The following is a 17934-nucleotide window of genomic DNA, read 5'->3' as shown; positions in this document are numbered from 1 at the left end:
CGAACACACGTTTCCCCGAACGCAGGCGGGTTTATCTTCACCTTTGTCACACAGAAGGAATTACGACAACAGCACAGGCTCTTCCCAGCGACCCGGGTGGGTTTGTCAACACACGCGGCACATTAAATATTTACCACCATTTTCACCGACAGCATCATCAAACATAATTAAAGCCACCAGGGCTGCATGAGAGCCTGAGCCACCGTCCGGCTCTACAACAACTTTCAGGACCTGTGACTAAGATCAACTGTATATTCACAGGCTCCTCAGGAGGTCCTGTATCCTGAGTGCGATCCAATCGGGTGCTTTTGAAGTCGGAATGTGGAAGAAAACAGGGATGCTCTAAATAAAGTCTTGTATTTATGTGTTAAGAGCGTTTGAGACAACATTATGACTCGTCTTTGTAATATTAACATGACAACGAAGAGCAAAAGCAAATTAATAATTTAATTTGACGAACCATAAAAACATCTCTATTGGCAAAATATAGGCGCTTGTAAAAGATGGTCATAGAGTTTGCTTGTGACAAAAGTGTAACAAGTGAAACATTTTAGTCTACTATTTAGAGCCGATTGTAAATGTATTAACATATTAACTCTGAGGAGAACAGGTGTATTTGGGGCTTTTTTTTTTATTCCAAAATACACGAAAAACATAAAATCGGGGTGAGGGTGAACTGGTTAATAAGTGATGATGTTAGCAACTACAGAACTCGTGCACAAAAATGTTTGTAGGTTTTCCGAGTTGTTGATCTGACGCGAGATGACGTTCAAGTGATTTTTCCCAGTCTGGATCTAAATGTTTTCCATTATTCCAACATCACATGAATGCCTGACGACGCCCTCTCATTGGACGCTGCTTTGTGATTGGACTGTCCTCGTTTAAACAGATTCAGATGTAAAAAAAATAGGGTCAAAATGAAAGTTTGTAACTTCAGTGTCACGCGCACAATGTGGGAACTTTGAGCTTTACAAAGTTTTCTACTCTGCATGTGGGCACTGATGTTCTCTGTGTGACCTTGGCATCTATAATTTGTGCACAGATTTTATCCGCAGAGTTGCTAATAACCTGATGAAACCCAAAACATATTTAATTAAACCTTCCTCTGAATAAAAAGTTCTTGTTACTGTAAGTGTAGACGGCCGTGCAGAGTTCTTTTGCTCCTAATTGTACAACTTCAAATCTTCTCTACAAATAGAAATTCATTTTCTCTGAGGACAAATCTTTCCTACATGTAAGAAATTGAATTTCAGATTTATTCCACCGGTTTACAAAGGTCAATATATAAATACAAACTGTACTTCACATCAATTAACGAGATCAAATCTGTTTGAAGCAGTCTAAGTCCATCGTCCTCCACTTATTCACTGTAAGCTACATATGCAGTTTATATTTTATTCAAGTGAAAAGAAAAAAAAACACTTACCGGTAAATCCAGGCAGACACACACATCCGTAGCCATTAACAAGGTCCACACACGTGGCATTGTGCAGGCAGGGGGAGGACATGCACTCATCTATGTTGACTTCACAGTAGTCCCCTGCAAAGACATGACATTTAAGAGTCCGTGCTCACAGAGGTCCAAAAAAAATATATAATGTCAAACTACAGCTTGGATTCATAACATTTTGCGACTCATGCTCAGTTTTTAAGTTCCCCCCCGACTTAGTAAACTATATGTTCTGTTTGACTTAGAGTGTCGTTGTGTGGAATTTGAAACGTTATCACTCGTGACACCTTGAATCCCTCGGTTGTAGTATTTCAGACAGTTGTCACAAAAATGATCTCAGCCACATATTCCACGCGCGCATTTTACGACAGAGGCAAAATTAATATGACAAAGATACTTGGTTTTGAATATTCAACAAACACGGGGCTTTAAATCCGGACGATTTAACGGCTGCACAGATGTTCCTCTGAAAACAACGAACATAATGGGATCGGTGTCTTTCTTTCCAAACTATAGTCATAGATTCTATTTAAACTTAGTTTGTGTGTTTAGTTTGTTCATCTTGTGTTTCTGTTCCTATTTGTTGTCTCTGAAACCACAAAGCAGACCGGATGCACACAAGCTCAGTCAGAAGACAGGATTTATTCAGGCTATTTCAGACATTTGCAGTCGCTGCGAGCTTTGGAGGAGACGGTTATGTAATGTGAAATATCAAGTGAGAGGAGGTTTTTGAACTATCGTCATTTCATGTAATTACACAGTGTGTTTTGTTCTGCTCTTGCAACACTATAACGGATAGACCTTGTATTACAACCTTCTCACCTCCCATGCGGCTCAGGTGGCCCAGAGTTTAAGAATGACTTCCTCTACTATATATGGTGTATTATGGTTATACACTTGCCAGATGACCTAGATATTTAGGATGGACTGGGATTGACAGTTCCAGGAAGATGGATTGGGTGGCTGCAGAGTTGATTTTCCTCTTCCTCAGTCTGCCATGAATCTTCCTGGAGTTTATTGTGCTACCCAGAGAATAAGTCCCTTCAGTTCTTCTTTTTCCCCCCAATATTTCTTCATTAAATTTCTTTTGGTTTCAAGCTCAAGCGGGTTAAGGCAACTCTGCACACAATATGTTAAGATTAAATGGCTGGACCAGATATTTAAGGTCCTTCCAAGGATTACTTATTATGACTTTGTGATGTGCTTTTTAATTGCCAAGAAATCCGGTGGAGATATTCCCGGTCCCACAGGAAGAAGCCCTGCAGGGCTCCTACCCCAAAGATGAGTTGTGTGAATTTTTCTTTTACACCTTTTAAGCTCAACCTGGGTCAACTGGAAGTAAAAATGCCAAAATCTTTCTAAAACTGACAAAAGCATCAGAAAATGCTATCTGCAAAATACAAATCTCATGAATGACACTCGATACATTTCATAAGACATTTTTACTATAAGATTTTCCAAACGTAACAGTTTATAATTTTGTGTAAATTGTGGTATTTAGCTATTTATGGAAGATGAACAACACTTATGTTTTATCTAATGTGTCTTCACAATTAAACATCAACTACCACACACCCCAAAAAATGTGTCCCTATGATATTTCTGTTACTCTGCTGTAACTGCTCCTTACTGTTTCTATTATTGATTTGTATTATGGCTGAATTTTCCTGGAACAAAATCAAACTGATCAATCGCTACATTTGAACCATTTCACTCCAATTTCAGTCCCTTTATATCTGAAAGAGAGCGATAATGCATTTAGAGTTAGCTGAAGCCATGTGTGTATTATGGTATGTCACAATGCACAACATACTATACTCGCGGCATAACAGTTGGTTGGCATGGACACAGAAAGTGATCAACATTTGGCCGAGCAGACTTTGGAAGATGCGTTTGGAGCCAGTACGTGCTGAGCACAGCTTGGCTGAACATGTCCAGGTTTTCATTAAGTACAGGACGATACTTTTATAATAACAGATGCTCATCTGCTGTATATCATATGACCTTAGGGATTAACGCCTGTGTGGATACATACTATGATCACAAAGGTCTTAGAACGAATATATTGAGATAAAAGAACATGTGTTACTTATTAAAGAATTATTAAAAAAATGCAACCATATGTGTTACATTATATGTTGTTTGTCTCTTCTTTCTCTCATTAATTTATAAAATTATTTATCGAACACGATGCAAATGTTCAATTCGTGAATGTACAGTTTTCAAAACAATTCAAGATTTTTTGAAAAGGTTTCTCAGACCTTTTGAAAAAAAGGTCTGAGAAACCTTTTTTGCCGTTGAATGTAAAAGTACATTTTAGAAAATAGCAGTTACAAAAGTCCAGATTTGTAAAATGTTTTTCTGTTCATCAAGTGTTTGTCATTCTCTGCCCGAAGACACGTTTAAAACTGTCTTTAAACTTAAAGGAAATAATAAAGTGACTTTTATTTGGATACTTGTTAAATATTATTGGGCCATATTGTGCAACCCTAAAATGCGGATCACTTGGGAAATGAGGCAGAACACCAGTCAAGTGTCTAATCAGTTTTTATGAGACTACATTGGACAAATATTGTTGGTATTTACTATATCAATGCCTGAATTCTATCTTCTATATTGAGATTGACGTTCAATTTTTTTTATTCTTAAATGATTTGTATTTTCAGGTCGTCATCATGAAGCAATGACGAGAACAATCCTGTTTCGATCTGTAGTCAAGCTCATCACTGAGATGACTCATTTATGAAGAGCTTTGAGCGATGCTGCGCAAAACAAACGCTGTCATGGTGGGATGCAGATAAAAATACCTGTGACTCCGAGAGGACACTGGCAGCCGAATGAGTTGAGCTCATCAATGCAGGAGCCTCCGTTTGCACAGGGCCGGCTGAGACATTCATTCACTTCAATCTCGCACTTGCTTCCTGAGAAAGAGTGGAAGGCGCACAACATGTGGACAAGCTGCATCGCCTCCGTGAATAAAATGTCACCTTAACTCACAAAGAACAACTTCAAATCACCTCAAATAGCTTTCACTTACCGATAAATCCAGGTGCACAGAAGCAATTGTAGCCGTCCAGTGTGTCCTCGCAAACACTCAGGACTCCACACGGCCGTTCTTCACAATCATCACTGTTTGCCTCACAAAACCGGCCTGTTAAACCTGCAGAGAGAAAACAGTCGTCTCTGCTTCGAGGAACCCCTGTGTTGTATTGATCACAGTGAGCCCTGAAAATTACTGTTCAACAGAAAAATAATCCAAGGGATTTTCTGCTGGTCTTTCCTCTTCTTCACGTTCAAGAACAAGCTAGAACGTACAATTACTGTGAATTAACGACTAAATCCTTAAATGTTGCTTTAAACAGTTGAACCATTGATTTATTAAATGTGGTACTAGTGGATTTTTTTTAAAGTGTACTTCAAGTAATGACTCAAGTAATTAAAGGCCCTCTTTGGATCCTCTGACCATTTGGAACACTATAGACTTAATATTTGTAAATGGGTGACTCTTTTAGTAATGTCTAAATAAAACATGTTTGCCAGGCATAACAAGAGAATATATTTTCTAATTAACACGGGCTGTGAAAATAACGTCGCTACTAAGTCAATTTGACAGTTAATATAAAATCCAAATTTAAAACCAACCTTCAACTGGCATTTATTTAATTATGTTGAATACAATTCTAAATGTTTCTAACCTCGCCTGCTGTGTTGTCAATATAATTGGCTTATTATAATTGATCCTTTTCTCAGTTATTATTTTTCGCCGATATGATTTAACACTTAATATCAACATTCTTGAGAAGGAATCTGGTAGATAATTACTACGTATAGTGCATAGTGCATAACTAATATCTTGTTTTTTTTAAATAACAAAAACTACAAAAGCTATAACAGGTATATTAAGTTATAACCTGATGTTTCCATTAGGCAACATTCACCTAGTACATTCTTTGAAAGTATTTACAATGTAATACGTATTTACAACGTTTATAAGTACGTTACAATGTAATACGTATTTTGGGTATAAAAACATAATCACGATGTTAAATAAGGTTTTACAAATGTAAAACGAACTTACAATGTAGAAAAAAGTATTTCAAATCTCAGCAAAATCCCAAAATGGTGACTTCTATTTATTTGTATCTACAGTTACCTTTGTACTTGGTAATTATCTATGAATTGGTGCAATGAAAGAGCATGATTCCTGAAAGTAAAATTCCTTTATTAACTGATAAAAACGAATCATTAAGTCAGAAATATCCTGTCTTCTTTACATGAATAGTATATTGTTTTGTAATAAACCATTTCCTTGTTTAAAGGACAAGCGGACTCCTGGTTCCTTAGTGGGCAAAGAAACCTTAAAAGATCTTTCTTTTGAAGTCAGAGCACAAACCGATGAACTGAGGCCTGACTTACACATTTCATAAGACTGTTATGTGTTGTTGCTTCGGGCCAAAGAGATTAGACTCCCACAGAGAGGGAAGCTGAACGAGGGAAAGCATCAAACCGGTAGCGTGTCGGTGCACATGCACATGCTTCATTTGAAGAATTGAATCCATTTGAAAACCAGCCCCTTCTGGAGGGGTGGACCTACCTGGCAAACAATCACACTTGAACCCTCTCGACAGATCAACACACGCTGAACCATGTTGACACAGGCCATCAACGCAGTGGTTCGTGAGTGTTCTGCAGTGCGGCCCCGTGTACCCGTGTTGACACACACATCTGTAAGTATCTGCCAGCTCTTCACACAGGAGAGTCCCCTCAGGGTCGCAAGGATTTGACACACATTGGTTCACAGATGAGGAGCAGTCAGTGCCATGGTATCCTGTAAGTTGGGGGGGGGGGGGGGGGATCAAAGAGGTGATTGATGTGCGCTGCTGTGTACAGTATCCTCCTGCCCTCCCACGGCTGGCAGACATCACAGATTGTGATTTCAAGTAATGCCGTTGTTGCCAGTGTTTCGCCTCCCTACTGATTTACATATTTTTATCCAGGCAGAGCATGAGGCGCTAAAAGAGGGATTTCAGCATCAGTACACAAACTAGAATAAAAAAATAAAAAACTGTGCTGTTTCTCCACCGATTGTAACTAATGAGTGGATTTTAGCGCCTGCTTTCCGATGGTATTCACTCTGAGGTAAAAGCTGCTTTGGTGCTTCGGTGATACCACAGTAATCATCGACTCTAATATGTTTTCCACAGGCATTAAGGGTTGAATTTGCAAGAGGGTTTGATGTAAAATAAACCAAGAAGAGCACACGACACACTTTGGTTATAATGACTTTATAGCCTCTGTTCTACTCTGCGTGCACATTTTAGATGGAACCAATGCGCCAAGCTTAATTCATATTTTCTAAAGCTAATGTAGAAATATGTTAAATACCTGGACGGCAAATACAATTCATTTCTCCAGTGGGGCGTAGGGAGCAAGTTCCTCCATTTTTGCAGACCTGGACATCTGATGCACACGATACTGACGCCGAGGTGGAGCAATTCTTACCTGAAAGGGAAATCAGGCTTGTTAATTGAGCTTGTCTGTGTTAATCAAGACGAAGCCAAAGAAAGAAAAGAGATCACAACACCAACATAACGACGCGTCTCAATAATCTGTCACACAAATGAGTTTGACCGCAGAGAACAACAGCCATTAACGTGATGAACTAGCGTGATGTGGTGCGAGTGTGTCCGGTAATGGAGCCACTCGGGGTCACACTGGGACAAAACCGTACGTTCTTCAGAGTTTAGCACATTGTGTACAATGCCAAAGAGACAATCACTTAATTTGGACTAGTTTCCAATCTGCTTATAGTGTCCCAGTACAAAAATAGATGAATAACTGATGAGGTTACATGAAAGTTAAATTCATACCATAAAACCGAGACTAAATGGATCTGTATAAGTAATATATTGCTTTATAATTTGTCAGCTTGACTCTAAACTGTAAACGCATCAATATGTAGACTCTGCAGGCGAAGGACACGATTTTGATTACGGAGGTCTTCTGGTTTCTGTTTCCAGTTTGACCAATAAAGCTGAGCAGGCTTTGGTTGCCTGCAGCTAAACAGTCCCTGTGGAGAGCAAAAGAGGCGGAGAACATTGATCGATGTGCATCATCTATCACATTTTTTTTATTTATCTGAAGAAAGCTGTTAACAGAGGTTGGCCAAAATGTCAACTGGACCAGAAAAAACACAAAAATAATCACTGTTTGTGTTTTGTGTGAAGAAACGTTCATTTGGTCGGTTTGAACAGTTTACAGCGAATGGCAGACCCGGATATCTTGGAGACCCAAATTACTGGCTGTTGAACCCAGAGGCTTTTCCGTGGTCACATGATCGCTGATTGGATTTGAGACTGAATTGACTCATACAGATATACGGCACTTTCTTCAGATTTCAAACACAAGAGGATGATCAGGCTGATTTGGGTCCTTAGCACCTCTCCTGTAAATCATGGCCGTCACAGAGCTGATCTGAATAGAGTATCGGGACAAATGATGCTGTAGTTTGAGGCTTACAGTCATAATCTTAAAGTCACAGTCGTGTAGTATTAAAGGAAAAGCAAAAGCTTATGGGAATGAGCTGCCTGGGAACCGTCACCAACCAGATCTTGCGAACTTGTGTTTAGAACTGAAAACAAAACATGGCTGCCCACAGCGCAAAATATGACTAGACTCCCGTGTCAGGTGGACATATGACTTTCTGGAGTTGTAGCAACAGTATGAATGCTTTATTAATGCGTTCTGCAAACGGATGATGACACCAACAGACCACCTCCATTTCCATGAGTCTCACAGTGAAGAAAAAATTGTTTAAACACCAACTGTGTGGTTCTGCAACTAGACTGGATCGTCTAGTAGTGTTTGTGCAATCTTGCAAACAAAGGATTAAGAATCTCTGTCATCGTGCTTTTTAAGATCAGTTAAGTTTTGAAAATGCTTTAGATTGCAGCAGGCACTCAGATAATGCAGAACATTGTATTTGGATAAATACTTAGCCTCTGTATTCAGATTGTACAGTAGGAGAAAGAAGTGCCATCTTTACACCAAGTCAGCTGCAGAAATCGGTGAATGAGCTCTTTCTTGAGACAATGGGACCACTTTGATGTTTATCACTGCTTAAGAGTCATCAATCTGCACTGTATTCATCCAGGCCTAAAGTATGAAAATGATGACACAGATAACTCACCAGCAAAGCCCGGAGGACAGATGCACTCGTAGTCCGCAATCAGGTCGATACACGTGGAATTATTGGCGCAATATCCGTGGACACATTCATCATAGTTGATTTCACAGTTCAACCCCCCAAAGCCTGTTGTGAGGAAAAACATGAAAAAGAGAAAGATCTCATCATCAGAGACAGCGTGTGAATGTCAGTAATAAGCCAACATGAAAAGACAGATTAGTATGGAATGACACCCAACAGCAGTGTGATGCTTTCATGAAATTTTACGTGACTTTTCACAAACAAGTGCATAAAGAGGAGCGCCACGGCCTTTATTTGATTTTTTTGTTACATCAGCACATTTAATATTTATAAAAATAAAAAGGTTAAAGTCATGAAGCAAAAGCGAGCGCTGCCAATTCCTGACATTTTAGTTCCCCCATAAATATATTCCACCACATGGTCACGCCGCAAAATGAGTATCATTAGCACTGTCACACACTGCGGCTACAGGAGACCCATGACTAATTCTTGGCTATCAGCACCATCGATGCAGGTCAAATTCTCATCATTTCTCAAACTGACCATGGAACCAATTTCCACCTCTCTCCATGTCATAAAATTTGACAATTATTCTGACTTCATTAAAAAAGGCATAGCAGGATTCACCCGCAATCAAGGTTTAATCAGAGGTATGTCTGACAGGTAAGGTGTCAACTGGACCGGGAAATTGCTGGAAAAATAGCACCGATTTATTCCCTCATGCGCTAAAGACGCGAGTGGCAGTATCTGGTGGGATGGTTTCATGTAAATGTAAAACAAATACACTTGTTAACCCAACGGGTAATGAACTGAGACCCGGGAAGCAAGAGGCAAAAGTGTTAACTGAAGATCATCGTGAACAAAAGGTGGCAATCAACGTGACAGTTTCTCTTCTAGAGAAACACTAGAGCGAGTGAGTTCACTGATTGATTCCACGCTCTTTAGCTCAAGTTGTGCTCATCAGCTACAAAACCACCTGCTACGATTGGTTGGGGTGAATTCTGATACCTCTCAACCCTCAAGGCTGTACAGATATTAGGATCAACTTTTAGCTGTCATCATAACAAGGACACGGAGTTGGATGAGGAAGAAGAAGATAAGAAGCAAATCATTTTCTCCAGCTGTAGTGGTTGAATACATCAAGAGACCTTAGGGGCCCCTGGGCAATAACAATATGTGTAGACCCCAAAATCATCCGAGGCACATTATACAAACCAGCCTCTAAAATGATGAAGATTTAGCAGAAAGCTAAAAGGGCATGAGACCCAATGGTCCAATGGTGTTGTCTCCTGTACATAAACGATTAAAGAATTTAACGGGGTTCTCATTAAATTGTTGCGGACTAACGTGGATTAGTGTTAACTGTTCAGGACAGATTCAACCAAACCCAGTCTACAGAATGTAAGGCACAAGAAGGGCTCTCTTCATTCAGAGTTGTTTTGAATAATAGTTTCTGAATAACTCATCCGGTGTTATTTACATTTTTTGTTGCAGAAGAGAGAAGTCTTGGGAGTTATGTTTTTTAAAATCCATTTGCTGCATAAATGAGTTCCATGGTGGATAATATTGAAGAAAATGGTTTTGACGAAAATCACATTTCTGTTGTAATTGTTGAAATGATTGAGATCATACAAATCTGAGAGCTAAAATAATATTCTTTAAGTAATTATGATTTTAAGTAATTTAAAAAACAATGGAAACAATCTCATAATCGACAAACAAGCAATATTGTTCCTTGAACCGTTTAACACAGATGTTGATCGTTTTTACAGTAAATATTGGTGCCGTCAAAAAAACAGAAATTAGTTCACAATTAACCAGAATGTGAGATTCTGTATTTATGTACCTACTTACTTCAGGTGAAGTCTTTATGTAACATCTCAGTGATTATAATATTGAATATTGATGACTTCTAGATGCACATACAGTGCGTTTTTAAGATTATTTCTGCAACACCATAAAACTGTATTAATCCCGAAGGCAATTTGGTTTAGTGCAAGTAAAGGAAGACAAAAAACACGGCACATGACATGCACTGACAGACACAAAAAAGGAAAACTGCTAAATAAAAGAGCTGTTCAGTGTTCAGAGCTGTTCTAAAAACTAAATACTGAGCAACAAGTGAAATTTACGATTTAAAGGGTTCGGCATTTTTGTTCTCCATTCATTTGTGTGCCAAGCTCTAGATAAAGCAAATAATTGTCCAGTAATGCCCTTTTGTAATTCTGTGATGGGGTTTTACTTGTTTGTTTGGTTGAGTGGGTTTTGTCCATTTATCCACAGGAATAAGAAACAACAGCAAACAGAACGGAGAGTCTTTTAAAAAACATTATTCCAAATTCAAACCAAGGTCAAAACTCCAGGACTGAACCCAGATGGTTGCACATTTTTTATAAACAACAAAGACCTGAGTTTAACAGATAATCTTATCATCTTACTACTGGGAGATGGAACTGCATTGCAACTTACCCTCTGAGCAGAAGCACTGATACAGGTCTGCGCCGTCCACACAAATGCCTCCATTCTGGCACGGATTTGACTCGCAGTCATTGAGATTTACTTCACAAAACAGTCCTGTAAACCCTGCAGGCCAAGTAAAAGAAGATAAAAGTTATTTTAATCTTTTTTTCGTTGTTGTTCTGGCCTGGTTTGAATTTGCCAGCCAATTAGGATCAGTAGGACTTGTGTTCACAAACAGAAGCCGGTGTTCAAAGCTCATATTGATTTTAAGGGGGCTTGCTGGGCACATGTAGACTCAGTTCACTGACTCATTTAATCATGTTTAATAAGAGCCAGTCGCTCCCCCTCTGATTTATTACATTAAACAAGCCAAACGTAGTGATTTTACCATCAAACTCAATCTATGCACAAATGGAAACCACATGAAACAAATAACATGCATCGGTGCGCACACAAACACACACAGGCCATTTAAGAGGTGGAACATGTCACTGTTTATGTCACGTTATTGCTGGTGCTACTCAGGCTGTAAGTGGGTTAACCTCACACCTAGCTACCCATTTGTTGTGTGAGTAAAGTGCGAACGCAGGCAGCCAAGGAGTGAACAGAGAGCAGGTCCTTAGACGCCCTTCACCGCTAGCAACATGGAAAGAAATACTGTATGAACGTACAAAGTAAAGTTGTGGAAGTCGTCAAGCAGGATTCCCTCCAAAATAAAACTGTGGCGCTTTACAAAAACAAGGCAGGCAGCAAAACAAAAACAAGTGCTGTGTTGCAAAAACCTTCTAAGATGACAAAAACTCTCTCATGCCAAGAAAGGGCTTTTGATGAAACAACAGCTTTCGGGAGCGCAAATAATTTTACGGCAAAAATAAGTCTTGCACTGCAAAACTGCTTCTTTTGAAATAAATGCTAATGTGAAAAACACAAAAGAAACTGCTGTCAAAAAGAGTTTTTTTTTGGGGGGGGGGCCTCGTAAAAAAAACAACAACAATTACCACTTCATGAAACCAACTATTCAAGAGAGTTTAATCACTTAGAAATCTAAACAGCAACTTTCAGAACAAACCAGTGCTGAGATTAATTTTTTATAAAATCATTGTAAAATCATGAATTAAACTCTATAATCAAACATTAACGGTGTAAAAATTTGATTTAGTGTTCGTACAAAACACTAGATCAATACATTGGCTGCATGGGATATGCAGTACGGTGAGGGGGGGGGGGGGGGGACTTACATGTTTTGCAACACATTAGATAAATTAGATAATACGGACGCCCAGCCTGCTGACCTGAAACATCTCGACAAGACAGCATCCTCGCCGTTTGCCCTTGAGAGCTGATCTGCGGCGAGCAGTTTGCCGCAGGTTGCTTTCATTTACATAAGAAATCACTCACAATCTTTCACTCTGACATCCGGCGAGCATAAGTGCAACAGCAGTAATGAAGTTACGGTTATTGATTGGGTTACATGAACTTCTATGTAATAGCCATTCATTTGAAAACAGATAGCCGAGCTGGTGTGGAGTCGTGCGGACTGAATTATGACTGGTTTGGGAAGCCAAATGTTTTTTTTATTTTTTATTTCAAGGGCCTTAACTGCAGCCAGGAATAAGCTTGTGTGCATGTACACGCAGGCCTGCACTGGCACTCTGTCACTTACTGCACATACAGACTTGAGATGCAGTGCTCTGAAGCCTGGTTACTGCTGACAAGCCTCGGAGGATCTAACAGGTCAAGTCTCCTCCACTTACTCCTGTGTTATCTCTCACTGCTGGCAGTTACTGTCGTGATGACGCTGCCGTCCTCGTGGAGACGAGTCACAAACACTGGACTGACACACAAGATATTACTTTCCGAAAGAATTGTCAAAATAATCTGCATACATTTGCATGAGATTATTGAATGGCAATGAGGTTGTGAATGATTCTCTATTTTTGATGCATGAGTTAGTAAGTAAACTTTATTTACTAGATTGAAGCTCACAATGTGTCTCTGAACTAATAATTCCACCCTGAGGTTGTTTGCTTCTGCCAACCAGTTCCATACATTTTTTTCAGACCCATACGTTGTCACGGTGACCTTCATATTTGACTGTTATTTTTTATGCCATTTTAGTTGTGTAATTAATTGATATCATTTTGAATTCATTTGTTTCTTAACATCAGGAAGAATATATAAGATAATTGTTCAACCTTTATAACTGAGTGAAACGTGGAGTTAATCCCAGTGTCTAGTCATAAAGTGAGAAACATGTAAATCTATTTTTGAGCCAAATTTGAAAGAATTCTTGAAAGATAACTTTCAACAGCCCAAAGAAGATTTGTTGGGTCATCTCTTTATTAGTATCAGTTCATCTTTGAGTCCAAGTGACAACTGTTCAAAATTTGAAGCCATTCCCTAAAGGAAGATACTGTGTTCAATAGGCCAAACCGACCTCGACTTTAGGCCACTCAACTTTAATCAGTAATGTATGAGTTGAAGTGAAGATTTAAACCAAATTTGAATGAATTCTCTAGAAATAACTTTTCACAATTCCAAAAAAGGTTTTGTGGGGTCTCTCCTAATTCTAATTAGATCACCCTTCAGTCTGAGTGGTTTTTTGTGCCAGATGTGATGACATCCCCTGTGGGTGTTCCCGATCATATCATGTCCACATGAACCCGAGGTCACTGCGACATTGACCTTCAACCACCGGAGTTTAACCAGTCCATCCAACTGAACATGTGTACAGAGATTGAAAATATTTCCTCAAGGTGTTCCATTAATGTTGTGTGCACAAGATCAAAAAAAAGTTTGTAAGGTCACAGCTACCTGGACCTTTGACAGGCAGATTCAATTTGGTTGATCTTTGATTCCAAATGAAAATTTATACCAAATTTGAAGAAATTCCCCCCCCAGGGCATATTTGAAAAACTGCTTTCACAGGGCAAAACTATTGCTAACCAGTTCCTTCTTGAGTCCAACTGAACATTTGTGCCAAATAATGTTCACAAGAATATGCTGAACGGACAACCTGAAAACATAATGCCTCGGGCCACAGGCTATCGCCGGCATGGAGACATAAAAAAAACACTTTGATTTACAGACGGCTACTTATTCCCTGAACTGCAATAAACCTGACTTCTGTGTAAGACAGTGAATCAGCAGGAGAAAATGAGCCGCTTTGTATCCCATTGTTTACTCTTGCAATGGGCCCATTTTCCACTTGTTATCGCCGCAGCATGACAAACACATCACCTGCTAAAGGCCCCGCTCACCTCTTTCACATGTGCAGGAGACATTTTGTCCATCATTGGTCTCGGTGCATATCAATGTGTGTTCGCCGCAGATTCCAAACGAGCAAAGGTCAATGTCCACAGAGCAATCCTTCCCCTTGAATCCTGTCAACAAAACATGCATTGAATAAAAACATCGGTAGACCAAGCAATAAGGAGTACAATCATACAGCAGCACCGCAGCAACACATACTTATGCGGCTGTGTGTTTTATTAGGTAAAGACACCTTTTCTTTAGCGGATTAATGGGGGTATTGATTTTTCTCTCCCCTGTGCAGCCTAGCTGCTATGCAGTATGCTAATAGATTGAATCATTGACAGAGACCAACCCGACCAAGCCGATCCATATCACATTTATCTGCCCCGCCAAATGCACGTCTGCATGTCACTGATAGATACCCATGTCAATATCTATTGTTGTAAATAAAGCGCAGACAGATGGTGAGACTGATACATGCGTTTGTATAAATAAAGATGACAGAAAGGGAGAGGCCAAAAATAGATGAGCGTGTATCACATGTGCAGCAGCCATTAGGTAATGTAGGTCGAAATAATGAAGACCAATGTGATGGGGCCTGTTTTCATTTTGGATTGAATTGCTACATTTGCACAGGGAGGGAGAGAGAGAGCGAGAGCGAGAGAGAGACTGGATTTATGCAGTGAGAATATTTGAAAGTTCTAAATTTCATAATCAGGCAAACCAAAAAGCCTCTTTAAACCAGAAGCGTCTAAACAGAGAGAATGTGCCCATATCCGTGTCACATTAATCTGGGTGCAGTCAGTCAGCGTCTGCAAAGTAGGTCTCGCTGCCTGGCAGAGGAGTGAAGTGTTTCAAAACATCGCTTCCTCATGCAAATTCCTTTTTATGAAGACATGAACACAGATGCACAGAGCAGCATAGGAGAGTACACAACATGTTTAGCTGTCAGCCGTTGTCTTTCACATCGTAATCTGTATCGACAGCGACGCGCTTTCCACCAACACATCTATCTCCATGTTTGATGACCTTCCGACTACCCTTCCCCCCCCCCCATCATATTATATATTGCCTTGACTAGTTAATGGACAGCTATTGCCTCCAACAGAGTGTTTCAGAAGTGTTTAATAACCAATTGTGCATGCAGTTCACTCTGAGGTTAATGTTGCATGAAGGAATGTCACATTTACAGTGTCACCATCTCCAAATGGGACTCCCTGTTCTGTCTGACAGCCACGACTGGCTCAGGCCGACCACTGCAGGAGAAGACAGGCACGACGAGGAACCCTTTGTTTTTCCACTGTGGCTTGAGATGCAAAGTAACAGGACACGCTGGGATGCTGCGCTGGAAGCATCCCGGTCGTTTGCCCATGTTGTCATGTGCTGTGGTTAATGGTGACATCCATGGGTCATAACTGCTCTTTGGCTTTGAAGAGTGCTGCTCATCAGCATATTTAATAATCTCATCAACAATGTTCTGGTTGCTTCACTGAGCTGAAAAAGTGAAAATCATGTCCGTTTAATAAATCAAACAAGAGTTATGGTTATGTGAAGATTACAGAGGCTGGGTGTAGCCTGTGTCGCTCATTACCTCCCCTAACAAAGAGGGGTTTCCTTCATGTCCTCACTTCTGTGGTGCGAGTGGTGTGAATACTGAAATTCAGAATCCAAAAGAGATTTGGTGAAAAGCTCGGGTGAAGAAGTCAAGAAAGGACTGAGTGGTTTCTAGTTCTGAACAAAAAGCCGCCGTGCGCCTGTGGATGAAGCACAACTCCTAAACGTTACATGGACTGTATTTAAAGAGATTTTACTATTCTCATCAAAACCCTTTACCCTACATGTCACATTCACCCATTCATACAGCGCTTTTCTATCCCACATCATTACCCCCTAACAGATCAGTCATCGGGTGGTAATTTAGAGTTCAGCGTCTTGCCCAAGGTCATTTTGGATAGCAGACTGGAAAAGCCAGGGATCAAACAATTGACCCTCTGGTTAGTAGGCGACCCGCTTTAACTGAGAACACTGCCACAAATAACACTAGCTTTTAGTTAGCTGCAATAAGAAAATTGATTTTTGTTAAATTTCATTTGCACAGAAGCAGATTGTTCATCAATTATATAGTTTTCGAACCTGTTTTTCTTTAATTTCATCTCGTTACCTTTGCCAAGGTGGTTATGTTTGTTTGTCAGCAGGAATACTTGGGAACTGTTAAACCGGATTTTCCATGAAACTTGGTGGAAAGATGGGACATGGGCCAAGAAAGAACCAGTTCCATTTTTGTATACCTTACTTTGACATTGTGAGATTTTTTACCATTTCAAGAGATTTCCCAGGTAATAATTATGGATCTGGGGACCTGACAACTAGTGACTCTCTGTCCTTGTCAGAGGTGTGTGCTCTACTGACTGCCATTCTAGTCTTTGCAATATGTTTTTAATGTACGAATATTTGAATGAGACAGTAAAAAAAATATATGCAACCATTATTAAAATATCATGACGAGGTTCATGGTTAGGAATCAAAATTCACGTATTCTCCAAACAGCATGGTTGTAATTGGCACAATTACCAATCACAATGCATTACACAAATCCAGACGCAGATTAAACATTTGTAAAAGTGAAACCTTGGCCAGAGTCGGGTACGAGTCTTTTTGTGCTCTTATTGTGTGTGTGTGTGTGTGTGTGTGTGTGTGTGTGTGTGTGTGTGTGTGTGTGTGTGTGTGTGTGTTTTAGTAAGAAAAGCAGACAGACCATTTGTGTAATCGAATTTCAAAAACGATAAAGTGATCACAAACACCTGTCTATAAATCTGTCAATGAAATTACAACAGTAATGGAGGTTTTACGGACACACCGGTGTTCTGTTTTTCGCACAAATTTAATTTGTGCAAAAGGCCGGAAAATAGCACGGGCAGATCTTTACGGTGATGCATTTGCTTTGTCCATAATGTCATAAAAGCGCACCATGTGACAGGTGCTGCACAGGTCTCAGGGCGGTAAATGTTTTAATGACTACACCCACATTTAGTGATTTACTGTGCAGAGGCATATTCGGCGGAGGGAGAACAACAGAGGACTAAAACACAACAACAACAGCAAAACACTGGTCGTATTGTTTCTCTCAAACTTAGGTAGGAGGGTAGACTTTGAAAACAACACAAACACCCAGTATAACCTCGGTGGATCTGCAGCTTCTGGGAACTATCTGGAGAGAATCATTTCACAAACAGTGTGTACTCTGTGTCCCGTCCACTTCTGTGTGTGGTGAATTTGATTCTCTCAAATATTTGTTTTTAAATCCTGTTCTTGGGACTGTGGCTGTTTACTGCCAAATGTGACATCGGACGTGCGACGCCAGGAGGGCCGGCTGCAGCATTCTGACTTGTGCAATCAAGCGGTGATTAAGTATTTCATTACAGGAGGGCATCGTAAAAATCAGCTGCACAAGACCTCCCTCTATTAAGGACTGTGTTCCAACTGATTATGGATCCTTTCAGGAACATGTGTTATGAAATGTCAAACGTATACAAATGTGTAAAACAGGTTGTCGCTTGATTAA

General features: G+C 39.9%; 1 protein-coding gene across 1 annotated transcript in view; it reads right to left on the bottom strand.

The window, feature by feature from the left end:
- eys (eyes shut homolog) overlaps positions 1-17934 on the bottom strand; it is a 159696-nt gene that overhangs the window by 115107 nt on the left and 26655 nt on the right. Inside the window, exons 12-18 of the mRNA XM_053436051.1 lie at positions 14378-14500; positions 11127-11240; positions 8640-8762; positions 6836-6952; positions 4488-4610; positions 4258-4371; positions 1427-1540 (exon numbers count right to left, since the gene is read on the bottom strand). Of these exons, the coding sequence (XP_053292026.1) occupies positions 1427-1540; positions 4258-4371; positions 4488-4610; positions 6836-6952; positions 8640-8762; positions 11127-11240; positions 14378-14500 (828 nt within the window). The remainder of the gene's footprint in view (positions 1-1426; positions 1541-4257; positions 4372-4487; positions 4611-6835; positions 6953-8639; positions 8763-11126; positions 11241-14377; positions 14501-17934) is intronic.

This window comes from Pleuronectes platessa, chromosome 12 (genome assembly GCF_947347685.1).
Source record: "Pleuronectes platessa chromosome 12, fPlePla1.1, whole genome shotgun sequence".
Lineage (NCBI taxonomy): Eukaryota > Metazoa > Chordata > Actinopteri > Pleuronectiformes > Pleuronectidae > Pleuronectes > Pleuronectes platessa.
This window is presented reverse-complemented; position numbering and strand designations above follow the sequence as displayed.